Here is a 26,581-nt window from a genome sequence, read left to right on the forward strand (position 1 = left end):
AGGAAATCATGAGAGCTCCAAGGGTGGAAAAGACAAGGAAGCTCAGTTGCCCCAACAAACAGAAGAGAAACTGGCTCCTCAACAACTGTTTTGGAAGAAATTGACCACCGCAGAAATGGAAGAGCGACGAGCAAAAGGTCTCTGCTTGAACTGTGATGAATTCTTCACCCGAGGACATGTTTGCAAACCAGTTCTTTTTCAGATCACGGTAGTCAATGATGGTGCTAATCAAGACGACGAACCAATTGAAGAGGAGGACATGCCATGAGCTGAAGCTTGAGGAAAAGCTTCAAGTGGAAGAGGGGAGTAATGATATGGTTATTAGGTTTTGATATGTTATTAGAATTATGGTGTTATTCCTTTTTTAATTAGATTTAAGGTTTTATATATACTTAGATTCACTCCTAGAGTGAACCTTCTTGTTCACTTCTTCTTTAACAAACAATCAAAATCTTCTATACATTATCTTGTTTAAAAAAATAAATCAAAATTAAATTAAAAAGCAATACATATTAAGGAAACAAATTCTATAAAGTTAAATATTGGCTTGGTTTAGATTTTACAATTAGAATGAAATGATGTATTGGTTTGGGTTTACAAATAAGGTGATTAGGGTTTAGATTTTACAATTCAAACAAAATTATATGTCGGTTTGGGTTTACAAATGAAGTGGTTAGAGTTTAGATTTTACAATTAAAACGAAATTATATATCGGTTTGGGTTTACAAATGAAGTGGTTAGGGTTTAGATTTTACAATTAAAACAAATTATATGTCGGTTTGGGTTTACAAATAAGATGGTTAGGGTTTAGATTTTACAATTAGAACGAAATTATATGTCGGTTTGAGTTTACAAATGAGATGGTTAGGATTTAGATTTTACAATTAGAATGAAATTATATGTCGGTTTGGGTTTACAAATGAGATGGTTAGTGTTGTACCCACGATCTGCCATCTCGGGCAATAGGCAAGAGGGCCTAGGCCGGGCTCGTCTACTGGGCCAAGAGCGAATTAGCGATCGGCCCATCAGGCCCGGAGAAAGGAAGAGAGCGCGGAGATGCTTCGTGCTGGTCAGCTCGCAGCTCGGTCCCGGTCAAAGATTCCCGCATTCAAGAGGATTAATTAGACCGCGCAAATCGCGTCCTATTAATGGTGCATTAATTTAGTAATAAATTGGTCGGTATAAATATGTAAGAGGGGTGTCAGTTGTAAGGGGTCGAATATTTTTTCCAGCAATAGCAATACAAATTCAAATTCTCAAATTCTCTCAATTCAGTTCGGAGCTGTTTTACAGCGATAACCTCCTCCACAATTTAAATCACTTCGGAAGGAGAAGCTCATTCTCAGTTCTCACATTTGGCGCTAGAAGGAGGGGAATTATCGCCTGACTCTCGTTAGTTCCGACTTCATACGCAAGTACGCTTCACACAACCACCGCTATGGCAACCAGCTCTCCCAATGAGGCATCCTTGGAGGTGATCCAGAAGCTCCTGCAGGACTTGTCCGAAAAGTCCGACCGTCAGCAAGCCGCCTCCGCCACTCTCACTGAACGATTCGACAACTTGGAGGGTCAGATCTCCGCTCGCCTGGAGGAAGTTACGACGTCCGTAGCAGACCTCTCAGCCTCCCACCGCGCGTACGCCGATCGGGTCGATCTCCTGTCCACTGACCAAAACCCACGTCGACGTGCTTTGGATTTCTCCAGTGTGACTCCACCTTCCACCTCGCAGGTGGCGGCAACAGATGCCACTCCGGGAGATTCGTTCCCACCTCAGACCAGTACGCAAGCAGCACCGCCGCTGGTTGGCGGTGGCCACACTCCGCTGCAGCCCGGCGTCGAACGATCTTCCGAGGTCCCAGTCCGCCTTCCTCTCCCCGTGGATGGAAACATTTCAACTTCGGGGTATGCTACCAATCCCGAGATCTTCCGCATGCAGAGTGAGATCCGGGACATGCGGTCTGTGATGCACAGTGCAACCACTTCTGCTCCAGACATATTTCGAGTGATCGAGGAGTCGAGGCGAACTCCTTTTTCCGATCAAATAGCCCGGGTCCGCATCAAGGATACTGGCAAAATTAAGTTCTCGAGCTACGAGGGAAAAGGAGATCCGACCAATCATCTCAAGACTTTCCTGCTGACAGCTAGCCGGGTGGACCTCGAGCCCCACGAAGCAGACGCTGGGTACTGCAAGCTGTTCGCAGAAACATTTAATGGACCGGTACTGCTTTGGTTCGCATCTTTAGCAGCTGGCTCCATAACAAACTTTACCGAGCTGTCGACCTCGTTCGTCAAGCAGTATTCTAGCCTAATCGAAACTGCGGTGACGGACGCTCAGCTTTGGAACTTAAGCCAAAAGGCTGGAGAATCTCTCCGGTCTTACATAACAAAGTTCAAGGAGATCCAGGTCAAGATTCCCGGACTCTCGGACTCCACAGCCCTGGCCGCGCTTAAGAACGGCCTCTGGCACGAATCTCGCTTCCGCGAAGAGCTGTCCGTGAATCGGTTCCCAACTATTCAGGACGCATTACACTGGGCTTCGAACTGGATTATCGCGGAGGAAGACAAAATCGCCGCTGCACAAAAACAAAACGCTCCGCCGACAGGAAAACCACGGTTCGAAGCGCCCGCCAAAAAGACTCCGCCTACGACTCCGAAGTCCGGGCCAAGCACGTTCGCAGTCACTCAATCTCCCAAAAAGAATTCTCCAAAGAATTCACCATCCAAACCTCCATTCTCATCGCGCTCCAAGAGTGGTGTACTCCCAAGTAACAAGTGGGTCCGGGATGAGGACACATACTGCGAGCTCCACAAAACCAACAGTCATTCTACTCGTGACTGTAAGAAGCTGATGCACCTCCTCCCAGAAAAATACTCGTGCCAAACGTCACAATCGAAGAATTGGAGCAAAAAGCGATTCCCGAAGTGGATGAGGATGCTCCACCTTCAAAGAAACCGAAGCAGTCTGATGGAAATGAAGCTCCCAAAAAAAGAATCGACGTGATAATGGGAGGATCGCGTCTATTTCGGAACTCCATCACTGCGATCAAAGACCATCAGCGGAAGCTCACTGGTCCCCAGCCGAAGCGAGCTAAGGTAATAGCAAGTGATCTACCTGAAATTTCTTTCTCCGAGAAAGAAACTGAGGGGTTGGACACTCCGCACGATGACGCGCTCGTCATCTCGCTTGACGTGGCGAATCACGAAGTCTGCCGAATCCTAATTGACACTGGGAGTTCGGTAGACTTGATATTCCTTGAGACGCTCACCAGAATGGGTATCGGGAAAGAGCACATCGTCGGACCGTCCTCACCTTTGGTCTCGTTCACTAGCGAAACGTCAATGTCTTTGGGCACAATCACATTACCGGTGTCCACTCAAGGAGTGGTTAAAATGGTGGAGTTCACGGTTTTCGACCGGCCTACGGCCTATAATGTTATTTTGGGAACTCCCTGGCTCTATCAGATGAAGGCAGTGGCCTCGACGTACCATCAGTGCGTCAAATTTCCGACCCCGCAAGGAGTCCGGGAGGTTCTAGGAAGTCAAAGGACGACAAGGAGCTGTTACCTCGCAAGTCACAAGCTCCTGATCCAATAGCAACCACAGCTCGAGGTCTCCAAGAATCCAGTTCGGAAGCAGCTAAAAGGTGACCTCACTGAGTCCATTTTCATCAATGATAAGTTTCCGGATCAGGAAATCAAGATCGTAGTTGGATTGGATAGCGAGATTCGCGCCAGTCTGGTAACCTTCCTAAAAGAAAGAATGGCCACCTTCGCGTGGTCCGTAGACGAGATGCCCGGCATCAGTCCGGAAGTTATCTCCCACGAGCTGAATGCGGACCTTACGTTCCGACCTGTGAAGCAGAAGCGAAGGAAGTTGGGCCCTGAGCGAGCTGAAATCGTTAACAAAGAGGTCGAACGTTTACTGAAGGCGGGACGGATACGCGAAGTGAAATACCCTGAGTGGCTCGCAAACACAGTGGTAGTCAAAAAGAAGAATGGAAAGTCACGAGTCTGCGTCGATTTTACCGACCTGAATAAGGCGTGCCCCAAAAACAGCTTTCCACTTCCGCATATTGACCGCCTAGTTGAATCCACTTCGGGTCACGAGCTGATGTCTTTTATGGATGCTTTCTCTGGCTACAACCAAATCCTAATGAACCCGGATGACCAGGAGAAGACTGCATTCATTACGGACCGCGGGATTTTCTGCTACAAAGTGATGCCTTTTGCGGGACCGCGGGAGCAACTTACCAGAGATTGGTGAATAGAATGTTCGAGCATCAGCTCGGGAAGACCATGGAAGTCTACATCGATGACATGCTTGTAAAATCAATGGAAGCTGGCTCGCACCTCGCTGATCTGAAAGTTTGCTTCGACATCCTGGATCAGTTCGGGATGAAGCTTAACCCCACGAAGTGCACCTTTGCAGTCCCATCAGGGGAATTTCTGGGGTACATCGTCACAGAAAGAGGCATTGAAGCGAACCCGAGGCAGATAAATGCTTTCCTGTCTATGAGTTCTCCTAGAACCTTGCGCGAAGTGCAACGTCTTAACGGACGGATCGCAGCTCTCAACCGCTTCATTTCTGGATCTACGGACAAATGTCTCCCTTTCTACCAGCTATTACGGAAAGGGGGAAAAAACTTCTTGTGGGATGCGAAGTGCTAGGAGGCCTTCGCTCAGCTCAAAGCCTACCTATCTGAACCGCCGGTCTTGGCTAAGCCCGAGTTCGGTGAGCCGCTCTTTCTTTACGTAGCCGTATCGGACAGTGCAGTCAGCGGAGTCTTGGTTCGTGAGGAAAGGGGGGAGCAGAGACCAATTTTCTATATCAGCAAGTCATTCACTGGGGCAGAGTCCAGGTACCCTATGATGGAGAAATTGGCCTTAGCAGTGGTCACTTCGGCAAGAAAGTTGCGGCCTTATTTCCAGTCCCATACAATCGTAATCCTCACGACTCAGCCACTTCAAACAGTGTTACATAGCCCGAGCCAATCTGGGCGGCTAGCTAAATGGGCTGTCGAGTTGAGTGAATACGACATCGAGTTCCGGACTCGAACCTGTGCTAAGGCGCAAGTGTTGGCTGATTTCTTGATCGAACTCCCACTAGCCTCTTCGGTTAGCGGCGATGTCGAAGCCCCGTGGACATTGTATGTTGATGGTGCTTCTTCCAAAACAGGAGCAGGAATTGGGGTCCGCCTCACTTCTCCTGCAGGCGAAGTGATCAAGCAGTCATTTCGCTTGGCTTTCAGCGCGTCCAATAATGAAGCCGAATACGAATCCTTCCTAGCGGGCTTACGCCTCGCAGTGGGGATTGGTGTCCGAAGACTTCGAGCTTTTTGCGATTCGCAGCTGGTCACCAACCAGTTTTTGGGGGAGTACGAGACAAAGGATGGTCGTATGGAAGCTTATTTGTCCGCAGCCCGGGAGTTAGTCACTAAGTTCGAGGAGTTCGAAATCACTAAGATCCCACGAAGTGAGAACTCCGCTGCGGACGCTTTAGCATCTCTGACATCCACCTCGGATCCCACGATGACAAGGATTATCCCCGTCGAAGTCATCCAGTTTCCAAGTATCCGTCTAGAGAGTTCAAACGTCGTCACTCGGGCGATTAAAAAACAGTTGGCAGCTAAGGAAGCAGCTCGTAAGGCGGCTGCGGACTCCTTACCGTCAGAAGATCCGGCTCCCGTTATGCCCACTCCGATGGAAGTTCATCCACCTCAAGCTGAGCTAGACGCGAATTCAACTCTGGACCAATCGAGCTCACCGGTTGACAATCGAGCTATTATCCCACATGCTGCTCCTAGCGGCACGAATTCTAACAGCTGGGGGGCAGATGACTGGCGGAGCCCGATCTGGGCTTACCTGGAAAAAGGGGAACTCCCAGCTGACAAATGGGCAGCCAGGAAGCTCAAGGTCGTCAGTGCGCGGTACTGCGTTCGCAACGGAATACTTTTAAGCCGAAGTGTAGCTGGTCCTTATTTAACTTGTGTGGCTGGTAGAGAACCCACCATGCTGATGCGAGCTGTCCACGATGGTCCCAATGGAAATCACTCCGGAGGGCGGACTCTGGCTTTCAAAATCAAACGGCAAGGTTACTTCTGGCCTACCATGGTCACGGACTGCGAAAAATATTCTCGGACTTGCGAGAAGTGTCAGAAGCACGCCCCGTCAATTCATCAACCCACCGAGCTCTTGTCTTCAGTGTCCGCACCTTACCCATTTATGAGGTGGTCGATGGATATCATCGGTCCGTTACATCGGGGACCAGGAGGAGTTCAGTACGTGCTCGCTCTTACTGAATATTTCTCCAAGTGGGTGGAAGCGGCAGCCTATGCGAAAGTAACAAGCGACGAAGTGGAACAGTTCGTGCTAAAAAGTATAATCTATCGCTACGGGGTCCCCCACGAAATCGTCACGGACAATGGTCCGCAGTTCATCTCCTCGAAGTTCGAAGAGTTCTGCACGAAGTGGAAGATTCGACTCAATAAATCAACTCCGCGTTACCCGCAAGGTAATGGGCAGGCCGAGGCGATGAATAAGGTTATTCTTGCTAACTTAAAGAAACGGCTCGACTCTCGCAAAGGGCGCTGGCCAGACGAGCTGCAAGGCGTTCTTTGGGCAATCCGAACAACACCTCGCCGGGCCACTAGTGAAACACCTTTCTCCCTGGTCTACGGAGTCGATGCCGTAGTCCCAGCTGACATAGAGGTCCCTGGAGTCCGTACCTCGCTGAACCCACTCCGAGCTGAGGAAAATGAGGAGTTCCTACAGGATACTCTCGATACAATCAACGAGCGGCGGGACCAGGCGTTAGTTCGGATCCAGAATTACCAGAACGCGGTAGCTCGATACTATAACTCCAAAGTCCGAGGCAGACCCTTGGCAGTGGGCGACCTCGTCCTCCGGAAAGTCTATGAAAATACCGAGGAGCTCAATGCAGGAAAACTGGGAATTAATTGGGAAGGACCATACAGAATTACTCGTGAAGTCCGAAATGGAGTTTATCAGCTCGAGGATTCAGAGGGAAAACCAGTCCCGAGGTCTTGGAATTCTCTACACCTTAAACTTTTTCACAGTTAATTTATTTGTATCGAACTACGATTCAGCTTGATCCCGATAAGGGTACGTAGGCAGCCCACTTCAGGTCCAGCTATCCATATTAATAAAACTTAAAGTTTTCTTAAAGTTTTTTGTTAATAATGGTACGCAAAAAAAAAACAAACCAAAAGACCGAAGTCTGACTTCGTATCTATCAAAGCCGAGGTTTAACCTCGCAAGCCTAAACCGAAGTACTCACTTCGTACTCAGCTTTACTTTAAAAGCTTATTGTTGCAAAAACTCTAAACCGAAGTTCTCACTTCGTATTCAGCTTTATTTATTAGGGTTGGGGTGCCATTTTCGAACTATTTAACCGAAGTTCTCACTTCGAGTTCATTTTTGCTCGTCATCTTTTCAAAACCAAAGGTTGTGGAAATTTAGTTCGCATGGCACAACAAAAATTTATTATGGAGTGGTCACCACGACCAAAACACTCCAGAGAAGTCTGAAAATAAATATTACAAACGGGGGGCAACTCGTGCCAAAACAACCCCAAAGTAAAAACTAAGGATTAGGGAGAGCAGGATCTGACGCCGCTTCGGATAAGGCCAGGCCCATTTCTGCGAGCTCCCCTTCCGACCTGGTGTTCGCTAGATTGTCGTCCACCCCCTGATTCGAGATCTGCCCGAGGTTAGTACCAGACTCATCGATCGTGACGCTAAGCGGATTCTCGTTACACAAGAGATCGGGCGTATCCGCCAAGAGGTCTGAGAATACAGCGAGGTCGAGATCACGGGGAGTTACCTTTGAAACCTTTTCGTCGGCTTCCTCCTCGTCAGTTTTCAGGAGCCCGAGCTCGGCCTCCATATCTTGGATCTCGCCCCTGGAGATCTCCTCGACCAGCATTCGGTTAGCCCTGATCTCGGCAGCTCGGATCTGGAGCGGGGCTAGTTTCTCCCTTTCTTCGAAAGTGACCTTTACCTCCTCAACCAAGGGGCGGAGAGTTCGCCTCATCGCCTGCCTTTCTTCCCTCCGTACCCTTTCAATCTCGCAGCTGTTGCCAGCTTCGAGTAACTGATTGCGGAGTTCGATCTCGTGCAGTCTGTTTTTTGCTGCCTTGGCATCTTCCGCCGCCTCAAAGTAAAGGTCCCCCGCCTTCTTCAGCTTGTCGCGGAGGTCTTCATTAGCAACCCCGAGGTCGAGCACCTCTACCTCAGCCTTCTTCATCCGAGCTCGGATCCGCTCGGCTTTCGCTACGGTGTCAGCATTTTCGGCTTCCAGACGGGCATATTCCTTTACCTGAGCTTCTAGGTCGGCAATCCTTTCTTGAAGGAGATGTACTTTAGAAGATGACGGGGAAGCGAATAGTTGCTCCTCATAGGAAGCCACCGAGGAGTTAAACTCGATCATTAGCTGAAAATGGTAGCTTAGTAAGCGACTGTTTGGCAAAAAAAAAAANGCCGGAATTCGAACCCCGGGTTGAATGTAGCTCCTCATTAGATCGGCTGGGGATGCAGGGGGGACTGAAAGATTTTCGAGCAAAGTCATTTCAGTCATCAACTATCGAACAGTCAAAGGTATAAAAGTAAGAACAAAAAAAAATTTAATTACCTCGGGCGGAATGACGTTGTTCCCTCAGAGGGTTTCTTCCAGAGGAGTCTCCGGAGTCTTTTGGTGGTGGGGCCTCCTTAGATCTCCTCTCCAAGGAGGGACCCCTGTCTTTCGAGCTAGATCTACTTCGCTCATCCCCTGATGGGCCGGTCCGAGCTCGCCCCTTTTCACGAGAAGAGGAGGCGGTCTCAGGCTCCTTCCTCTTCTTTGATGAATCAGTTTGCTGGCAGGAGGCCTCAGCAGAGGTTTTCTTCGGCGCTGGGGGGAAGCAGCGATCTCCCGTGGCTCATCGCTAGAATCAGCAATGACAATCACAGGAGGAATCAACGGACCAGCAGGAGCCCTGGTTGATTCTGTACCAAGCTCGGGAGAGCCAGTTGGAGGCACGGAAGTCCCGCTCACCTCGGGAATGGAGGAATTCCTGTTAGAAATGCGAGCTTCGCCTTCGGCGAGGGCCATCGCCATCTATTTCTTTGCCTCTTTTTCAGCAGCTCGGCACGCCCTTTCTTCTCTGTAATTCATCTCCGAAACGCTCAAGGGGGTGGAACAGACGAGAGAACGCCTTCCGAGCCTCGCCGTGGACTCTCTGATTATTTCGCAAGAAAAAGAGTCCCAAGCAATCTGTCCCTGGCTGCAGAACCTCGAGAAGAACTCTGCGCTCGAAGTGATCTGAAAAAGAAACAGCAAAAAGGTGAGACGGAACGTCAAGCAACACCTAACCTGGACCTAGCAAGGAACTCCATTCTACCGATTTTCGAAGTCCACTTCGATACGTGCGAACTCACGCGGTGGCCGAAAGTGAGCTCGTTAACCGGGAAAAAGAAGTAGGACTTCCGCCACTTTTCATCCTTCTCGGGCAGGTCGTCAAAGACCTTTAGCCCGGAAAGCGGGCTTACGTAAAGCGTGCCCTTGGTACGACCAGTCTTCACCGTGTACACCTGGAGGAAGTCGGCCAATGACAGCTGGTAGTTGAACTCCTCCCCCAGAGTTTGAAGGCACAAGACAGTCCGAACAAAGTTGGGGCACATCTGAGGAAGAGCGAAGCCCAGTTCGAACATCATCTTCACGATGAGTTCGGGAAGGGGGAATGACAGACCGCACGCAGAGAAGAAAATCTCGAACGCGCAGCAGTACCCTGGAGGGGGGTTCTCCGGAGACTCATGCGCCTCCGGGAATCTGATTTCCACCTCCGACGGAATCCCGGTGGATCCTCTAATCTCGGCTATGTTCTCCGCAGAAAGATTCGACGGTTGGTGGGGGCCGAAAACGCCCGGAATCAAGGGTTTTGCGGTTTTTCCCGATGAGGATTTCGGTGGAGACATGCTTTTCCGGTAAAAGTAGCAAGGAAATAAAGGAAGAGTGAAGGGTTTTCCGGCGAAAGTAAAGAAGTTTACAGAGGAAAAGAAAGAAAATTGGAGAACGGAAAATACAAGCACAATTGGGGATTAAGAGTGAAAGAGAGAGAAGCCGAATTTACCTTTATACACGGAACCAGGGAGCAACGATTATCTGGGGAAGTGAAAGGACTCGCACCGTTTTCTCTCTCTCTTATAGTTAACACGCCACCTAGTGGGCCCCGAGTCTTGTTCGGGAAGGCAAATCCCATCATTACCACGATCAAATCGTGGAGATATGGGGAATATTCAGTTTCCCGAAATTGATCGCTTGAAGGTTAAAAGTCCCCCGAACTGTTCAGCTCGGGAGACTTGGGGGGCAACTGTTGTACCCACGATCTGCCATCTCGAGCAATAGGCAAGAGGGCCTAGGCCGGGCTCGTCTACTGGGCCAAGAGCGAATTAGTGATCGGCCCATCAGGCCCGGAGAAAGGAAGAGAGCGCGGAGATGCTTCGTGATGGTCAGCTCGCAGCTCGGTCCCGATCAAAGATTCCCGCATTCAAGAGGATTAATTAGACCGCGCAAATCGCGTCCTATTAATGGTGCATTAATTTAGTAATAAATTGGTCGGTATAAATATGTAAGGGGGTGTCAGTTGTAAGGGGTCGAATATTTTTTCCAGCAATAGCAATACAAATTCAAATTCTCAAAAACTCTCAATTCAGTTCGGAGCTGTTTTACAGCGATAAGCTCCTCCACAATTTAAATCACTTCGGAAGGAGAAGTTCATTCTCAGTTCTCACAGTTAGGGTTTAAATTTTACAATTAGAGTGAAATTATATATCGGTTTGGGTTTATGAATAAGCGGTTTAAGTTTTTCATTTTATAATAATGTATACAGATTTTGTTTCCTTATTTTATAAGAAGGTGAATAAATAGATTTTTAAATGTATTATGACATGTTAGATTCTCACTGGCTAAAACAAAGAGAAGTGAACAAAGGGGTTCACCTTAGGAGTGAACCCAAGAATTGTTCTTCCTTTTAATAGGAGAGATAGGTCGGTTTGTAAGGTCTATATAAGAACCCTCTTATGCTAATGAGAATTCCAAGCTTCCAACAATTAACCTAATTCTCAAGGAGAAATTTGGATTAATGGGAAGTTAGCTCTTAAATCTCTTGTTCTTAAGTTTAAGCAACGAGTATGATAACAAGATCTAAGGCCAAGGCTTTGGCTCATAACGCAATCCATCTTCATGAAATTGATTTAATTTAATCATGTTAGCTCTCAGTCCATCGACCATATAAACATTTTAGAGTTTGGGGTTAAGTGATCTCTCCGCTAGTTATATATTTGCCTTTCTCCTTTTACCTTTTGCCCCATCTCCAAAAGTAACGACCACATGAATCTTCCTCAAAGTTTTGTAGATTCTCTTGTAAAAATACCAAACTTCTTTTCTGACTTATGTTATGGCTCAGCTGTGTAGGCAACTTGACAATAGAAATCTTATTCTTAAGCCCAAACCTGATTGACTAGTTTTCTATCTCTTTCTAGAATACGAGCTTTTATTCAACAAGCTCCTCTTCTCATTGATTAGCGACAACTATTTGATCAGAGCATTAGTCTATTTTCCAATGTCAAATCAGACTCTCATTAGTTTGGGCACTTAAGAAAAATTCCCCTTCTACGGTACCCAAGTAAGATACAAAGTTATTGAAACTTTATTTTTTGTCAAGCTCATCTACTTCAATATCACTTTCATTCCATGTCACATAAGACAATTTATTACTAGTCATTCTAAGACAATCAGCCCTTGTATGATTGTTGGGCCCAGATTCCTCACTAACATACATGGATCTTCTATCAAAATTTTATTACCAAAAGAGGAATGACACATGTGATCACCCGAGGTGCCAGAGAAAGAAAATCCCGTGAAACAAGATGGCCCAGCTCAGAGAAATACGAAGTGTTCGGAGTGTCAACGAGTTATGGAGAGCTCGTGAAGATGGAGTGAACAAGGCGAAGAGTTCTGAGATGGGCCTTGAGAGATGGGGACCAAGGAAGATCTTTTTCTTTGGTTATGACCAGGGGATTAATCCCCTGTATTTTATTAAAAAAGAGTAAAAAAGAAACTAAGCATAGAGGAGCCTTGGAAACGCAGTTCCTCGACCATTCTCGTTTACAATCAACTCCATACTTGACGGGAAAGACTCTAAAAATTGAAATCCTACAGGTAAAGTAAACGCATATTGAGTTAAACCGTTCGCAAGACGGTTTGCCTCTCTATACAGATGTGAAATACGAACTATCTAGTCCCTCAATAAAAAGCCATGGCACAAACGTACCAGGAAAGCCAAAAGATAAGCGTCATCAATCCCTGTCTGTAAGAACCCCACAACCAACTCGGAGTCCACCTCCAGCTCCAACCTGATGATCTTCTTCCCCCATGCAATGTAAAGCCCATAATTGACCCCCCATAGCTCCGCTAGAACCACCGAACAAACCCCAATTGAAATACAAAACTTTGTACACCTAAGGAGGAGACTTTTTGGAGATTTATACAATACATTTCTTAAGCAATTTCTATATTTTTTAAAATTTTATTTTTATTTAAAGTAATTTCAGTTTTTGTTATTCTCAAAATATTCAATCTCTTTGACCATTAAAATCATTGAGTGTGGGATCCGACATTCACAATAACCATAGCCCTTACATTCATGACATTTTAACAAGCTTCTCCTCTTGTTAGACAGTCAGACTTAAGATAACCAACACCCTCACACTCAACACATTGTCAGATATTTTCCTTCTCTAACTTAGTTCTAGCATGTGTTGACATGTCGATTTGTTTACTTTTCTCCATTCTTTGAAAATACTTCCTCACAATCATAACCACTTTGTCTTCCAGACCAACTATTTGATTTTCAGCAGCAACCAGAGAAAAACTTCCACCACTTGGCCAAGTCAGCTCTCACCTCCTTGACAAGTCACATTATCCTCTCTACCTTTGCCATGTTAGCTCCCGCGTCCATAACAGCTTACATAATCTTGATGTGTTCTGATGCAATTTCTTGATCCAAACAACGAGCTATGTCCAAAATTTGCATCTTCACTATGGCCATGTGTATTTGAGAAAAATTATTCTTGTATGAAAGACCTCTCTATAGTGCAAGTAAGCTGGAAATGAATTAATCAATTAAAAAGTATATTTTGGATATGTTTTGTTCGAGTTAGATAGTTTGTATAACAAATACAATCATAATAATTAATTAATCGTTGTAAGATTCATTTTAAAAACCATATATACTTAGGTAGTAAAATATGTAAATATATTTTCTTCATGTTAAGAATATAAAACACTTAATTGGTTAGAGGAAAAGCTGAAACAAGACAGGTTGGAGATCTTCAACTCATGGCTGATGATTTTACATAAATCATAGAAGTTGATGAATTGTTACCTCAATTATTAATAGCAAACTTGTATTAATAGAAAACAAGAAACTTTAAATGCAAAAATTGTTTATTTAAACTCTTAAAACAAATCAAAAATATAACAAGAGATCTTATAAACATCTCTACAAGAAAAAGAAAAAAAGGAAAAATGAAAAATTTCACAATCTTCCTCTTTTTTTTTGGTTGTTGTATGTTAGACCATGTATCCGGTGCTGGAATCAGGATCGTAAACGAACTCAAAAATAAAAAAACTGTTTGGATGAGATGCTTTTCTAAAGAGGATGTATTGGGTCCAACACTAATACCAAACGGAGGGGAATTTGTAAATCATTTTGCTCCTAACTATTTTGGTAGGACTCGTTTTATGTGTACAATAAAACAACGATCTAGATTTAAACATGTTCTAAATTTTAGAGCATTTAAAGGAAAAAATTATTGGGATTGGAAAGTCAGAGAAGATGGGCTCTATTTAAGAAGAAGTAGACTTGAAATTACTAACAACACAACAAATCTGCATAAGGAGTTAGATTGGATAGTATAGGATACTATCTATACTAGGAGGCACTACAATAAAATGTAAATAAAAAATCTTGATGTATGATTCTATCATCTATTTTGTAAAATTTATTTGTTAGTCATTCTATTATATGTGAATATAAAATAAAATTTTGGGAAATTCGAACTATATAAAATTTATAATGAGAAATTTGTCATTTTGTACAAATAAGCACATTGTTCAAGTTATCTTAGAATAGTTGCTTAGTCGGTACTAAAAAAAAGTTTTTTTTTGTAATAGACCGGCCCAACAAATGTTATATATAAAACAATTACACATGGACTCATCTTGGATAAATAGATCCAAGTTCATCTTTAATACAAATCGAAGCACTAAAAAAAGATTAGAAAACGTTAGAACAGACTGTTGACAAAAAAAAAAGTTTAGAACAAAAAACAAAATTTCTTCAAATGAGATATCAAAATTTCTTTAAATAAAATACCAAAATATTGAAAGAAAATGAACAAAAATTTTGTTTACAAGTTTTGGACTGAAAAAGCTTCTTTTTTTTTTGTGTGGATTCATTATAATAAGCTAAATTAAAAACTAATGACTTTACACTATATTATTTTTTATTTAAATTTACAGGGTTTTGTTGTTGTTGTGTATTCATACGAATAATCTGAATTAAAAAGTAATGAATTTACACTATCACTTTTTATAAACAAAATTTGATTTACAGGTTTTGGACTGAAGAAGCTACTTTCTTTGTTCAAGGATTCATTCATTATAATAAACTGAATTGAAAACTAATGAATTTATAATATAATATTATTTTATTTTATCAATAGTTGACCCATACTTTTTTTCTTGGATCCGCCTATGAACAGTACATAGAAAAGTTACGAATCATATCTATATATATAAAATGTTTGTTGCAATTTTTCTTTTGATGAAACTTGTTTTGCTTTCAAAATTTTATTGTATAAGTTACCTACTTGAGTACAAATAATATGATTGAAAGTACAAATTACCCCATTACACGAACTAAACTCTTGTTTTCATTGACTGATCAACTATTTAGTTTTTTTATCTTCTTCATCCCGTGAAGGATCCCAAAGTTAAGGTATAGAGACAACCAACACATGATTATACTTGAAAAGACGTAAACAAACGCTTTTGATCAAAGGTCAATTGATAACTTAATGTGTACTCAACTACGATTTAGTGGTATCGTTATAAAACTTTAGGATTGAATCCTTAGAGACCAAGTAGTTGCACTTTGAAATTATGAAGATCGAATATAGCTAAAACAACAGAAAAGTTTGTGAATCAAGTAAATATCAAAACTGGAAAGTAAATAAGTTGATTTAAAACAAAAAAAACATTGGGCGTAAGAAATCAATAAAAAATATAACTCAGACTATGATAATTAGATACAGATGTATTAGACACCGTTATAGAACTCAAATCACATTTGTAAAGCTAATCAACTCTCGCAACGAGGTAACGAAGACGTAAGTAAACGAAGAAGATTAACGAAAACGATGAAGCTTGGAAAATTATTATATTTAATTAAAAAAACAAATTTAGATATATCATATATCTATCTATCTTTATATGGAAAAAAGAGTCGTATACTTTTATAATTTCTTAAAACCAACCCCACGGCCACGATAGTGATTTTAGATCTAAAAATTTCGGATTGCGATAGACCCTCCTCACTCAGCACCAACTCCGGTTCAATTCCATGGTTTACTACTTACTCAATTGAACTCCGGTTCATTTCCCGGTTTACTCTACTTACTCAATTGAACGGTTTACTCTACTTACTCAATTGAACCCAGATCAGAAGTGGTTGATTTCTGAATATTCGCGACTCTGTTTCCATCACCGTCTCTCTCTCTCTCTCTCTCTCTCGAAGTTTCGACCTTTATGGCAGCAGCAGCGATGTCTTGCGCTGCGTCGCTTCGTCTAATCCCGTTCAAACCAACCTTGTTTGCTTCTTCAGTCCAATACCCGGCCAAAGCTCTAATTTTGCGACCGCTTAAACCGTCGGAGCTCCCTTCACTTCGTCGGACGATCATCACTTTCCAGAAAATTTCAACCGGAAACATTCGTCCACCATTAGCTTCGTCATCTCCGTCGAGTTCTGAAGACTATCAACCAATCGAAGAGCTTCCTCCGAAGCTACAAGAGATCGTCAACCTATTCCAATCGGTACAAGAGCCGAGAGCTAAATACAGGCAGCTTATATTCTACGGTGAACATCTCAAGCCACTAGATCCTCGTTTCAAGACTAGGGAGAATAAAGTTGAAGGTTGCGTTTCTCAGGTTTGGGTTAGGGCTTTCTTTGATGACCAACGCAACGTTGTCTATGAAGCTGATTCTGATTCGTCTATCACTAAAGGCTTAGCTGCTCTTTTAGTTCAAGGTTTATCTGGTAGACCTGTCCCTGAGATTTTGAGGGTTACTCCTGATTTTGCTCTTCTTCTTGGTTTGCAGCAGAGTCTGTCTCCTTCTAGAAACAATGGATTCCTTAATATGCTTAAGTTGATGCAGAAAAAGGCTTTAAATTTGGAAGTCAAAGGTGAGGAAGGTTCAAGTTCTGGAGAGAGTTTAGAATCTAGCTTCGTACCTACTCCTGAAACAAACGGTGGAGCAAGTGTTGTTGACAATGATACGGAGGATTTGGGAGCTGAAGATTCTGATAGTGGGTCAAATGTTGTTGCTTTAGGGAGTAGAGGGATGAGGATGAGAGAGAGATTGGAGAAGGAGTTGAATCCTGTTGAGTTAGAAGTTGAAGATGTTTCTTACCAGCACGCAGGGCATGCTGCTGTTAGAGGTAGTGCTGGTGATGATGGGGAAACACATTTCAACTTGCGAATCGTTTCGGATGCTTTCCAAGGTAAAAGCTTGGTCAAGAGGCATAGGCTGATTTATGACTTGTTGCAAGAGGAGTTAAAGAACGGGTTACATGCTCTCTCTATTGTGGCTAAGACTCCGGCTGAGGTTTGAAGGTGAGGCAAATGGAAGAAGTCAGGTCCGGATTCTTTTTCTTCTTTTGGTCCATTTGCTTTGGTTTTTTGTTCTCTAGACCTTTTAATAATGTTGAGGCTTAAGAGGTTGATCAGGAGGATCATGTTGTATCTATATATTTTCTAAATGAGAGATGGATATTGATTGTGCCAAAAGATTGAATTTTTATGGAGGATATATCCCGATTAATATATAATGTTTTCACCACATGATTTGCAATTTTCAAACTGAATTCCATTTATCTTGCTAGCATCAAGGTCTTCTTTTGCTATGGTTTCTTGATATTAAGTTTTGATGTCTACGCTTTGAGAGTTCGCGAGAGATGAATAGGATCAGAGAATGCTCAAGCTGTTGTTATCCATGTGGCTAAGTTTGAATCGTTAGTGTCACATCACCTAAGGAAAGTATAAGAGATTTATGGAGCAACATGGTATATTCATGTCCACCATTAGACATGCGAAGTTTCTTGTTCATTTCTCATTCTTCTAGATACTCAAAGTTGGTATTGTCTAATCATTGATACTAGTTGGTTTGAGGGACTGCAGAAAAAAGAAAGAGATTTGGTTGCTTTACTTCTTTCTTTCTGAAAGGAGTTTCAGATGATTCCTGTTTCAGTCTACCGTTAGACATGTGATGTTTCTTAAAGCCCCATTAGCTGAGACTTGTGGGGTATAATATACAATCAGCTTTACATGTCTGTCTAGTGAAACCAGTTATGGTTTTAGCCAACCAATTTCTGCTTAACTTTTCTATCCCTGAGACCATTGTATATAACATCAAAACTTTCCTGGAGAAAATATTAGTTTTAGTTGAGATTTTGAATTTTAAAATCCTCTATGTTGGGAAATGCTAGAAAATAGGTAAGCTTCCTCTTTATTATCTGCATATCTTGTGTGTTTTTGATTACTTTAAGTAAAGGGAACCAACATAGGAATCTAATGCTTGTACCTCTTTTGCTTTTGGTCTTCAATCTTTTCTATGGTGGTTCAGGTATGTTGAACTGTATTAAAATACAACACTGTTCTTGGTACGGTGTCTAATGGATCAATTATGAATCTGTTGCGTAGAAAGATAATATCTTTCCAGTTTCTTTATCTTGGAAATAGTACAAACTCCGATCACTGTTCTTGGATAGACACTAGGTCTTGTTCTTTTATACATTTTGTGGGTAAGCAAATAGAGATACAGTTGCAGAACATGCCAAAGCTAGAGACTTTGAAGATGACTTCTGACTCAGAGAACCATATCGTCTTCTTCATTGTTTCTTCGTCGTGCAGCTACGAGATATCAGGATTCCGGTTGGTGGACCGGTCATCTGAAGTTGGCACCTCCCTTGTAGCAGATAAGAGTAATGAATCATTCCAAAATGAGCTCTGACTTTGAAGGTACCTCTAATTTCATATTCTATCTTGTTGTTTTGCACCTGTCTCCTGAGTTCCACCGCGTGGTTTACAGGCAAGCATACCAAACTAGAGATCAAATGGATTGGTTCCAACCTCGTCTCGCGCTTTTTCTGAGAGAAGGGCTGGACCACTTGCTGTGCAATCAATCTATTGAAGAAGAAGAGCTCAATCCCAAGCTTCTCAAACCTCACGTCAATCTTCTTATTAGGGTTGGTAAAGTTCACCAGCATCGACAAATCGCCATTGAAAAACACGGGAGAGTCAAAGTAGATCGTGTGTAGGTTGGCGTTGGGGATGTCAAAAACAGGTGTTCTTGGTCTAATCGCAAGAAACACAATCAGAGTAGCAATCCCAAGGAAGATAAGAAAAAGGCTGAACACAAAACACAAACCGGCAACACACCATATCCACAGACTAGTCTTGCTATTCCGTGGCTGCCGGAGAATCACCCTATCTGCATCTTTCCTCGGCTCTGTATCAAGACTGTTGAATCTAACCGTTGCTGGCTTTGTTAAGACCACTTGGCTAACTGGTGTTGACAGCGTGCTTTGTGGTGTTCTCCATGGCGTGGTTCTTGGAGTATACCAAACAGAAGATGGCGTCTCCCATGGCGGCGTTTCGGACGGTTGCAACCGCGGTGGAGGAGGAAGAGGTGGTAGCTTTGGCATGGGTTATGTGATCAATGAAAGGAAATTTGGAAATGTGTAATGGTTATGGGTTAAATAGGAGAAAAATAAAGTTAAGTTTTTGCTGTGTGTAAAAAAGAAAGAAAGTGAAAGCGAGAGTTTTGGGGAAAAGAAGAGAGCTTTGCAATTTGCGTAGTGGGGTTTGGTTTTGAAATGAGTGGGACCATGCGTGTCGTTTTGAAGAACTACTAAAGCAAATCTCGGTGGATTTAAAGTTTGAAAACTACATGCGTTTTCTTTTTTCTTCTTAACAAGTGGCTTTTCCTAATTAAATCTGACATTTTTAAGAGTTTTGATTGATTACAGGGGACAAAATACAGATACTTAGTTAATTAAACAAACTCAAAAGTTAGTATTTTAGAAGGAAAGAAAAGGAGTTACCAATCAGATAGTCTAAGGGACTTAATTGACATATTAGAAGTCTTAATTATACTGTATGAAAATATCTACATTAATGTTATTTTTAGAAAAACATAATAGGATTTGAGGAGCACTATTGACTAACCTATATATTATTTTGTTTTCTTTTGATAAAAAGAAAAACTTAAGTTGTTTTAAGAAATATCTTTGGGGTTTGTATGAAGATAATCAAAATGTTTGAAAAATCATATTTCGGCTTTATCTTTGGACTTGTATGAAGATAATCAAAATGAGTTTGTTCCTTGGGTAACTGTGCTTCTTTCTTTTTTTCTCACTTTTTTTTTGGGTAGTTGTAATTGTAATGTGTGGTTAGTTGCGGATCCATAAAACACTTCACCACTAAGATAAAGCTTTTTTCCCTTGGAAAAGTCATAATAATTCCATTTTTGTCTTTTGGCAATGATCATGGTTTTTCTTTGTAAGTTGATCATTTTAGTCTCCTGGATCTTTTTAAAGAGTAGTAATGTAGTATAAGAAAAACAATTGGTGAAACAGAAATTAGTTGATTTCTATATTGCTTATTTTATTCAAAAACCAATATGAATTTCGCTCATGTTTTAGACCATCAAACACTATTTTATGTGATATCGTGAAAAAATAACTAAAATAACGAGCAAAAACCCTCCCCGCCGATAAAATACAAAAAGATAACTAGAGTATTTGTAATTTTCATTACAGCTGAATATCAATTTTAATCACTTATATCTTCGATCAATCAAACGTCATGTGTTTTTTTAATTGGTGATAATTTGATTTAACGGTAAAATGACCAAAATATTTTAATTTTTTTTTTATAGTGGATAACTCGTATAAAGGTCTAAAGGTAATGGTTTCAACTTTCAAATATGATATTTAAGATCCTAGTTATAAGAATAAATGAATGTGAAACGGTTTTATTCTTACAAGAAAAGGGTACATGAAAGGGTAAGTAATTAACTTCGATATATCAAACCGGCACAGAACTCTAAGAGCCGAATAATAATCAAGACAATGAACTTGAAGCAACTCTTTGTGTTGAGACTCTATGAGTGTGTGTGTGTGTGTGTGTGTGTATATACATGGTTTATAGAAAAGGAAGTCTTCAGATGTAATGGAGATTTCAGAAAAATGGATAGGGCCCTATAGTAGCAAACACAAAATCCTTCTTGTTGGAGAAGGAAACTTCTCATTCTCACTATGTCTAGCTTCAGCTTTTGGCTCGGCCATGAACATTACCGCGACCTCTCTCGATTCGGAAGGTATGTATAAACCATTTTTTATGAACACATACAATATTAATCTATATATCACTAGTATTAACCGTGCATGTGATTAATGGCTTAAATCAACGAAATCTTACATGTAGATGAATTGTGCATAAAATATATGGATGCGATAGACAACATAGGCAAACTGAAGAGATTTGGGTGCGATATCCAGCACGAGGTTGATGTCACACAATGAGCTTCGATAATAGTTTGAGCCTACAACGCTATGATCGCATTGTCTTCAATTTCCCTCACGCAGGATCCCGTTTCTTTGGTCGTGAATTTTTATCTAGGGCCATCGAGTAACTACCTCTTTCATTTTCTTTTACGATATATAGTTTATGATTTGGACCGATCTAATGATAAAACGCTGTGTTTTTGGATCAGGGGCCACAAAGAGTTAGTGAGGGGGTTTCTTGAAAACGCTAAGGAAATGTTGAAAGACGACGGGGAGATTCATATCACACACAAGACAACGTATCCATTTAGCGATTGGGGAATAAAGAAGCTGGCTAAAGGAGAAGGTTTGACGCTGGCTAAGAAATCCGGGTCCGAGCTGAGTCAGTATCCGGGTTATATCAACAAGAGAGGGAGTGGTGGACGTAGGAGTGATGATTACTTCCCTGTTGGTGAAAGTTCTACTTACATGTTTGTCCAATCCTAAACTTATGCGGACCTCGCTTTCTTTATGGTACTATGATAACTAATACCATGATTATCGGTAGTATATTAGAAGGGGAGTTCTTAATTTTTTTATGAATTAATTGGTCCGAGAGCTAGCGAACCTTACCGCGTCTCTTATTACATGTTTATTTTTGCTCATCAGTGGTTCGTTCCTTCTTTAAACTCTAGACTAATATGTATACGAATATAAACACTCTTTAATTTCAAGATAATCTATTAAAAACCATGCATTTTCATAAAATCAATAGTTCCATGAATTAATTTTCCTTAAAATTTTCGTCAGCTAGTACAATTTTAGACAAAACGTAAAAATTTTGGTCAGCTATATTTATCATGTAAGTGCAACCATGTGAAATGTTTTACATGTACCATACATGCAGCCCTGCATGTCTAGGGAATATATCTCTATATATTTTTCTTAATAACAAAAAAAAAAAGAGGAGGCTAAATTGGTTGAGAACTTGAGATCAACACTTTAGTTTATTTGGTTGGTCCACAGAGTTGGTCGATTTATTTGTCGTTTTCTCGATAGTTAAACATGCATTCATGTGAACGTCGATAATGGCGATATGCATCCATTTTTCGCCAATAAATGAAAGACTAAGAAACTAATTAAATTAGTTGTGACTTAACAGCAATTTAGTTTAATGGTTGGTCCAAAGTTCTATTATTTTAAAAAAAAAAATTATATTCCAGGGTTGAGATTCGAACTATATAATTCAAAATTATTTGAGGTGATGCATGGAAGTTGTTGGGAACTTTTGATTAATCGTCGATGCAAAAGACATGGACCTACACGTGCCGATAAATATATACCAAGCGGCCAAGTCTTCAAACTCTTTAAACTCTTTAAACCAGGTCAAAAAAATTTCATAGGGTCGACATGGCTTGCCAAAAGACTCTATTTGAGAAGCAAATTCTTGACCTGTACGACCAAATATCTAAACTCAAGAGCCTTAAACCTTCCGAAAATGTAGACACCTTGTTCGGACAGCTCATGTCCACGTGCTTACCGACGGAGACAAACATCGACGTCAAGAAGATGTGCCCAAAAGTCCAAGCCATCAGAACCAATCTCGTCAAGCTACGTAGTGAAGTCGAAGGATATTCGGAGCAACACTTCTCCACGATCTTAGGATCTCTCGAAGACAACCCACTTCACCATTTAGATCTATATCCTTACTACACAAACTACCTCAAACTTAGTAAGGTCGAGTTCGATCTCCTCACGCAACACACGAGCCATGTCCCGACGAAGATCGCTTTCATCGGTTCCGGTTCGATGCCCTTAACATCCATCGTCTTGGCTAAGTTTCACCTCCCAAACACGACATTTCACAACATCGAAATCGACCCTCAAGCCAATTCCCTTGCTTCCTGCCTTGTCTCACGCGATCCCGACCTCTCCAATCGCATGATCTTTCACACAACGGATATACTCGACGCCACGGAGATTCTACGTGATTTCGATGTCGTTTTCTTGGCATCTCTTGTTGGGGTGGACAAAGAAGCCAAAGTCAAAGTCATTGAACACTTGGAGAATCACATGGCTCCTCAATCTCTTCTCATCCTTAGGAGTGCACGAGGCCTTAGATCTTTCCTATACGTAGACGTTGATCCTTGCGATCTAAAAGGTTTCGAGGTCTTGGCGATTTATCACCCGTCTATGTCTGATGGCTTTGTGAACTCCGTGATGGTCGCACGCAAACTCAATGATTGATTAAGTGGTGTATCGGAAGTCAATCATTAAATTCGTAATAGACAAGGCAGATAAGTGGTCAATATTGGAGCCATTACTTGTGGAACAAGGGATATTTCCCTCATGACTCATGAGGCTCACACTTCCTAGTTCAAAATTATCATATAGTTCTGTCTTTTGTTATTGTGTATGTGTTGGACCAAATCTGTATTAGTTTCTGTGTTTCTCTGTCTCTCTCTGCTTATTGTGATTATAATGTATTGATGTCTCTGTATCATACTCGGTTTGAACGTTTCCAAATAGCAATTAACTAGCCCAATCGGTACAATTACAAAACCACCAGATTTAAGTAGAGATAAAGCTCTATATAGCAATGTTGTTAAACTTTAACCCTACTATCATGTGGCATATTACAAATAATACTATTGAATAAATATATATTTAAGAACCAAAAAATATATATTACACAAAAAAAAAAATCCAACTAAAAAAGATATCACCAAGATATACTCAGATTTTTTAAATATGTGAGCCCACAGATTAATACAGTTATTTTTTAGTGTTTATTATTTGTTTTCTTTTTATTTTTCAAGTCAAAATTTTTTTGAAATCAGAAATTTTTTTTTGGTTTTTCAACAAGTACTGATCCGGGGATTGATAACCGTAAATATTTTGTAAATATTTTTCAAGAATATTTTAGAACAAAAATAAATCTTATAAACCGATTTTTTTATTTTATAACCCAATATTTTGAAAATTATTTAATGAAATTATTTAAACAGATTCTATTTATTGTTTCTGAAATCTTAGTAAACAATAATAAAGTATTTCGAACAATTATAAAACTTAATTTTATTTATAAAACCAAGATTAAATATATGCATCCCTAAATCATTTAATAATGATATATATATTTTAAAACTAAGATACAAAATTGATTATATTTTTAAAATATTAAATATTATATAATTTATCAAAAATATTTGTTGCACTGCACATTGACGCAGTGACATTTTATTAAAATCTAAAAAATCACAAATATTATATTTTATTCAATATAACATATAACTAAAAAAAAGCGAAAACTAAAAATTAAGTCAAGATTTCTAAACATGACCGCTTCAATACGGATTTTTATTTTATTTTCAGGATTTTACCAAATTTATATAATTCACAGATTTGAATATTGTAATTTACCTAAGACGGTTTAATCAGAGTATGAAACTAAGTAAATTAAATGTAAAAAATAAAATGTTTAGAGTAAATCAAATATAACTTATACTATTACTTTATAACTAACAAATTATAATAAAGTTTACGCAAACTTTTCTCCGTACTGTATAGCACAGATAACTATTGTGCCAACTATCTGGAATGAAATATTCTTCAATCAAGATATACTCAGATTTTTTATACATGCAGGTCCTACAGATTAATGTAGTTGCTTATTTAAGTGTTTTCTTTTTATTTTTCAACACATTACTTATATGATATATTAAGAATTGTTAAAAATTTAAATAATGAAGAGGCTTAAATCATGATATAAACTGATTTTTTCCTTTTTCCTTAAAAATTATCATAACATAACAAGGTATCAAAAATATAGTGTTTCCAATTTACATAAGTTAATGCTTTTTATTTTTAACTTAAACCGGATTAATAGAACTTATACAAAAAAAAAAAATCATAATACATTTATTCATAAATCAACTCACAAAATCTGAATTTTATAATAAAGAGATTTTAATCAATTAGAATTAAAAAAAAATTCTATTTTCGTCAATAGTATCAATAAAAAAATATTCATAACTTTAATATTAGATTATAACATATGGTATTTGAATAACTAGAAATCTAATATTTCTTACACATAATTTTAACCTTAATTTTTCAAAAACATCTACACAAATTTTTTACTAATCGTAAATGATAATTATGATCAATCATAATATAAGTTTTTCTTAAGTAATTATTTTGATCATTCGAAATATAAATAAAAATAAATATGTACAGAAAACTATTAAACCTCCACTACCTAAATGGTGCAGGTTACAATTTTTTTTTATTATATTCTAAAAGATTTCACCCATTCACAAATAAATTTAAAATTTGAGAGGATTTGATATATATAATTTAATACTATTAGATAATTAAGAAGTCGACTAAATTCTCCATTGTAGGGGAAGTAATATATTGTCTGTCCTGTCACAATATGCAAAACATATCTATACTTTACGAGTTAATTTATTTGATAATTATAAATATTTAAAATTTATGATTATGCACTGAGCTCATTGAGTTTTAGTAACAAAGATATTTTGTTTATACTCCATTTTACCTCCCACTCATATTATTCTCATGCACTTTAATTCTTTTTTTTTACGTTGACTCAATACCGCTACAATTAGTATATTGGATCATGAGTAAATAAAGGTTTTTTTAATTCTACCAATTATAAAAAAAAATAAGCAATTACACCCAAAACCTAATAATGGTAAGTCGTTAAGTTTATTGTACCAACTATAGTCCAAAATGGAATACGAAACTAAATAAATTAAATGTATAAATTATAAAATACGTAGAATAAATCAAATAAAGATACTATTCTTATTTTGTAACTAATAAATCAAATTTCCGTAAATATTTTCCCGCGCTGCACAGTGCAGGTTACTTATTTAAAAAGCGATTCCAATGCTTAGAAAAAACACAGCATTTTTGACAAATCCGGTAACCAAGAAATTTACAGAACCGAAACGAGATTGACACAAATTCAAATCAACAAACGTGAAATAGTAGAAGAAGCGGGCCAGGTCAAGGTAGGTAGCCTCTCAATGATTAAGAGGGAACCAGCTGTATCCAGAAACCTTCTGAGTCAGTAAGAAGCTTCTAAGGAGCGGTAAAAAAAAAGAAAAACACGAGTTTTATGTCCAGTAATATCAAATGAATCAATCAGTCCCACACACACAGCTATAAAGGCCCAAAAAAAAGAAAACACCATCCACCGACGTCTATTGTAGATTTTAGAGGTCTTAATAAAATACTTGTGTGTGTGTGTGTGCCAGATTAGCTCCCTACTGATCCGCCGCCGCCGCACCTCCTCGATCTCCGCCCATCTCCGTTTTTTTCTATCTCTCGTATTCAGTTGTTTCTCCCGGTAACAACCAGCTGAGGAAGAAGAAGAAGAAGTAGTAGCCGTCGTGGTTGTGATGATGATGATGACTTCACTTGGTGGTGGTGGAGGCGGAGGTGGTGGTGTTACTGGTGGAGGGAGATTCGTTACGTATCCGCCGCCTCTTTCTGTACCTCCGTCGGCTCCTCAGTCACCTAACTTCTCTGGTGGTGGTCTCCGATCACAGCCTTCTTTCCTCGTTGAGCAAGAGAAGTAATTTTAAATCAATCTCTGTTTTTTTCTTTCGTCTTCTTCTTCGTCTTGTAGTTGACTTGTTTTTTTTTTTTTTTTTTTTTTTTTTTT

General features: G+C 40.2%; 6 protein-coding genes and 1 pseudogene across 6 annotated transcripts in view; 6 read left to right on the forward strand and 1 right to left on the reverse strand.

The window, feature by feature from the left end:
• LOC104733278 lies at positions 4,296-7,079 on the forward strand. The gene is made up of 2 exons (XM_010452868.2): positions 4,296-4,538; positions 4,668-7,079. Exons 1-2 carry the CDS (start codon positions 4,296-4,298, stop codon positions 7,077-7,079), a joined length of 2,655 nt encoding a protein of 884 aa, XP_010451170.2.
• Positions 13,584-13,976, forward strand: LOC109127909 (pumilio homolog 15-like). The gene has a single exon (XM_019233503.1). It carries the CDS (start codon positions 13,584-13,586, stop codon positions 13,974-13,976), a length of 393 nt encoding a protein of 130 aa, XP_019089048.1.
• On the forward strand, positions 15,867-17,177 carry LOC104730753 (sufE-like protein 1, chloroplastic/mitochondrial). The gene has a single exon (XM_010449959.2). It carries the CDS (start codon positions 15,867-15,869, stop codon positions 16,947-16,949), a length of 1,083 nt encoding a protein of 360 aa, XP_010448261.1. The 3' UTR covers positions 16,950-17,177.
• Positions 18,019-19,276, reverse strand: LOC104730754 (protein YLS9-like). The gene has a single exon (XM_010449960.2). It carries the CDS (start codon positions 19,039-19,041, stop codon positions 18,226-18,228), a length of 816 nt encoding a protein of 271 aa, XP_010448262.1. The 5' UTR covers positions 19,042-19,276; the 3' UTR covers positions 18,019-18,225.
• Positions 20,570-21,390, forward strand: LOC104730755 (annotated as a pseudogene).
• On the forward strand, positions 22,279-23,329 carry LOC104730756 (nicotianamine synthase 1-like). The gene has a single exon (XM_010449961.1). The coding sequence runs from the start codon at positions 22,294-22,296 to the stop codon at positions 23,128-23,130; it is 837 nt and encodes a 278-aa protein (XP_010448263.1). The 5' UTR covers positions 22,279-22,293; the 3' UTR covers positions 23,131-23,329.
• LOC104730759 (KH domain-containing protein At4g26480) overlaps positions 26,090-26,581 on the forward strand; it is a 4,067-nt gene continuing 3,575 nt past the window's right edge. The window contains exon 1 of the mRNA XM_010449964.2: positions 26,090-26,491. Within this exon, the coding sequence (XP_010448266.1) occupies positions 26,316-26,491 (176 nt within the window). The 5' untranslated portion in view covers positions 26,090-26,315. The remainder of the gene's footprint in view (positions 26,492-26,581) is intronic.

Source organism: Camelina sativa, chromosome 12 (assembly GCF_000633955.1).
Source record: "Camelina sativa cultivar DH55 chromosome 12, Cs, whole genome shotgun sequence".
NCBI classification, from domain to species: Eukaryota; Viridiplantae; Streptophyta; class Magnoliopsida; order Brassicales; family Brassicaceae; genus Camelina; species Camelina sativa.

What these genes read in the sequence shown, in the direction of transcription:
- LOC104733278 (XM_010452868.2), top strand. Translation starts at nt 4,296, where the DNA reads ATGGAAGTCTACATCGATGACATGCTTGTAAAATCAATGGAAGCTGGC. An exon ending in CTCCTAGAACCTTGCGCGAA is followed by an intron (nt 4,539 to 4,667) that starts GTGCAACGTCTT and finishes GCGAAGTGCTAG; the next exon opens with GAGGCCTTCGCTCAGCTCAA.
- LOC109127909 (XM_019233503.1), top strand. Translation starts at nt 13,584, where the DNA reads ATGAAAAATTTCACAATCTTCCTCTTTTTTTTTGGTTGTTGTATGTTA.
- LOC104730753 (XM_010449959.2), top strand. Translation starts at nt 15,867, where the DNA reads ATGGCAGCAGCAGCGATGTCTTGCGCTGCGTCGCTTCGTCTAATCCCG.
- LOC104730754 (XM_010449960.2), bottom strand. Translation starts at nt 19,041, where the DNA reads ATGCCAAAGCTACCACCTCTTCCTCCTCCACCGCGGTTGCAACCGTCC.
- LOC104730756 (XM_010449961.1), top strand. Translation starts at nt 22,294, where the DNA reads ATGGCTTGCCAAAAGACTCTATTTGAGAAGCAAATTCTTGACCTGTAC.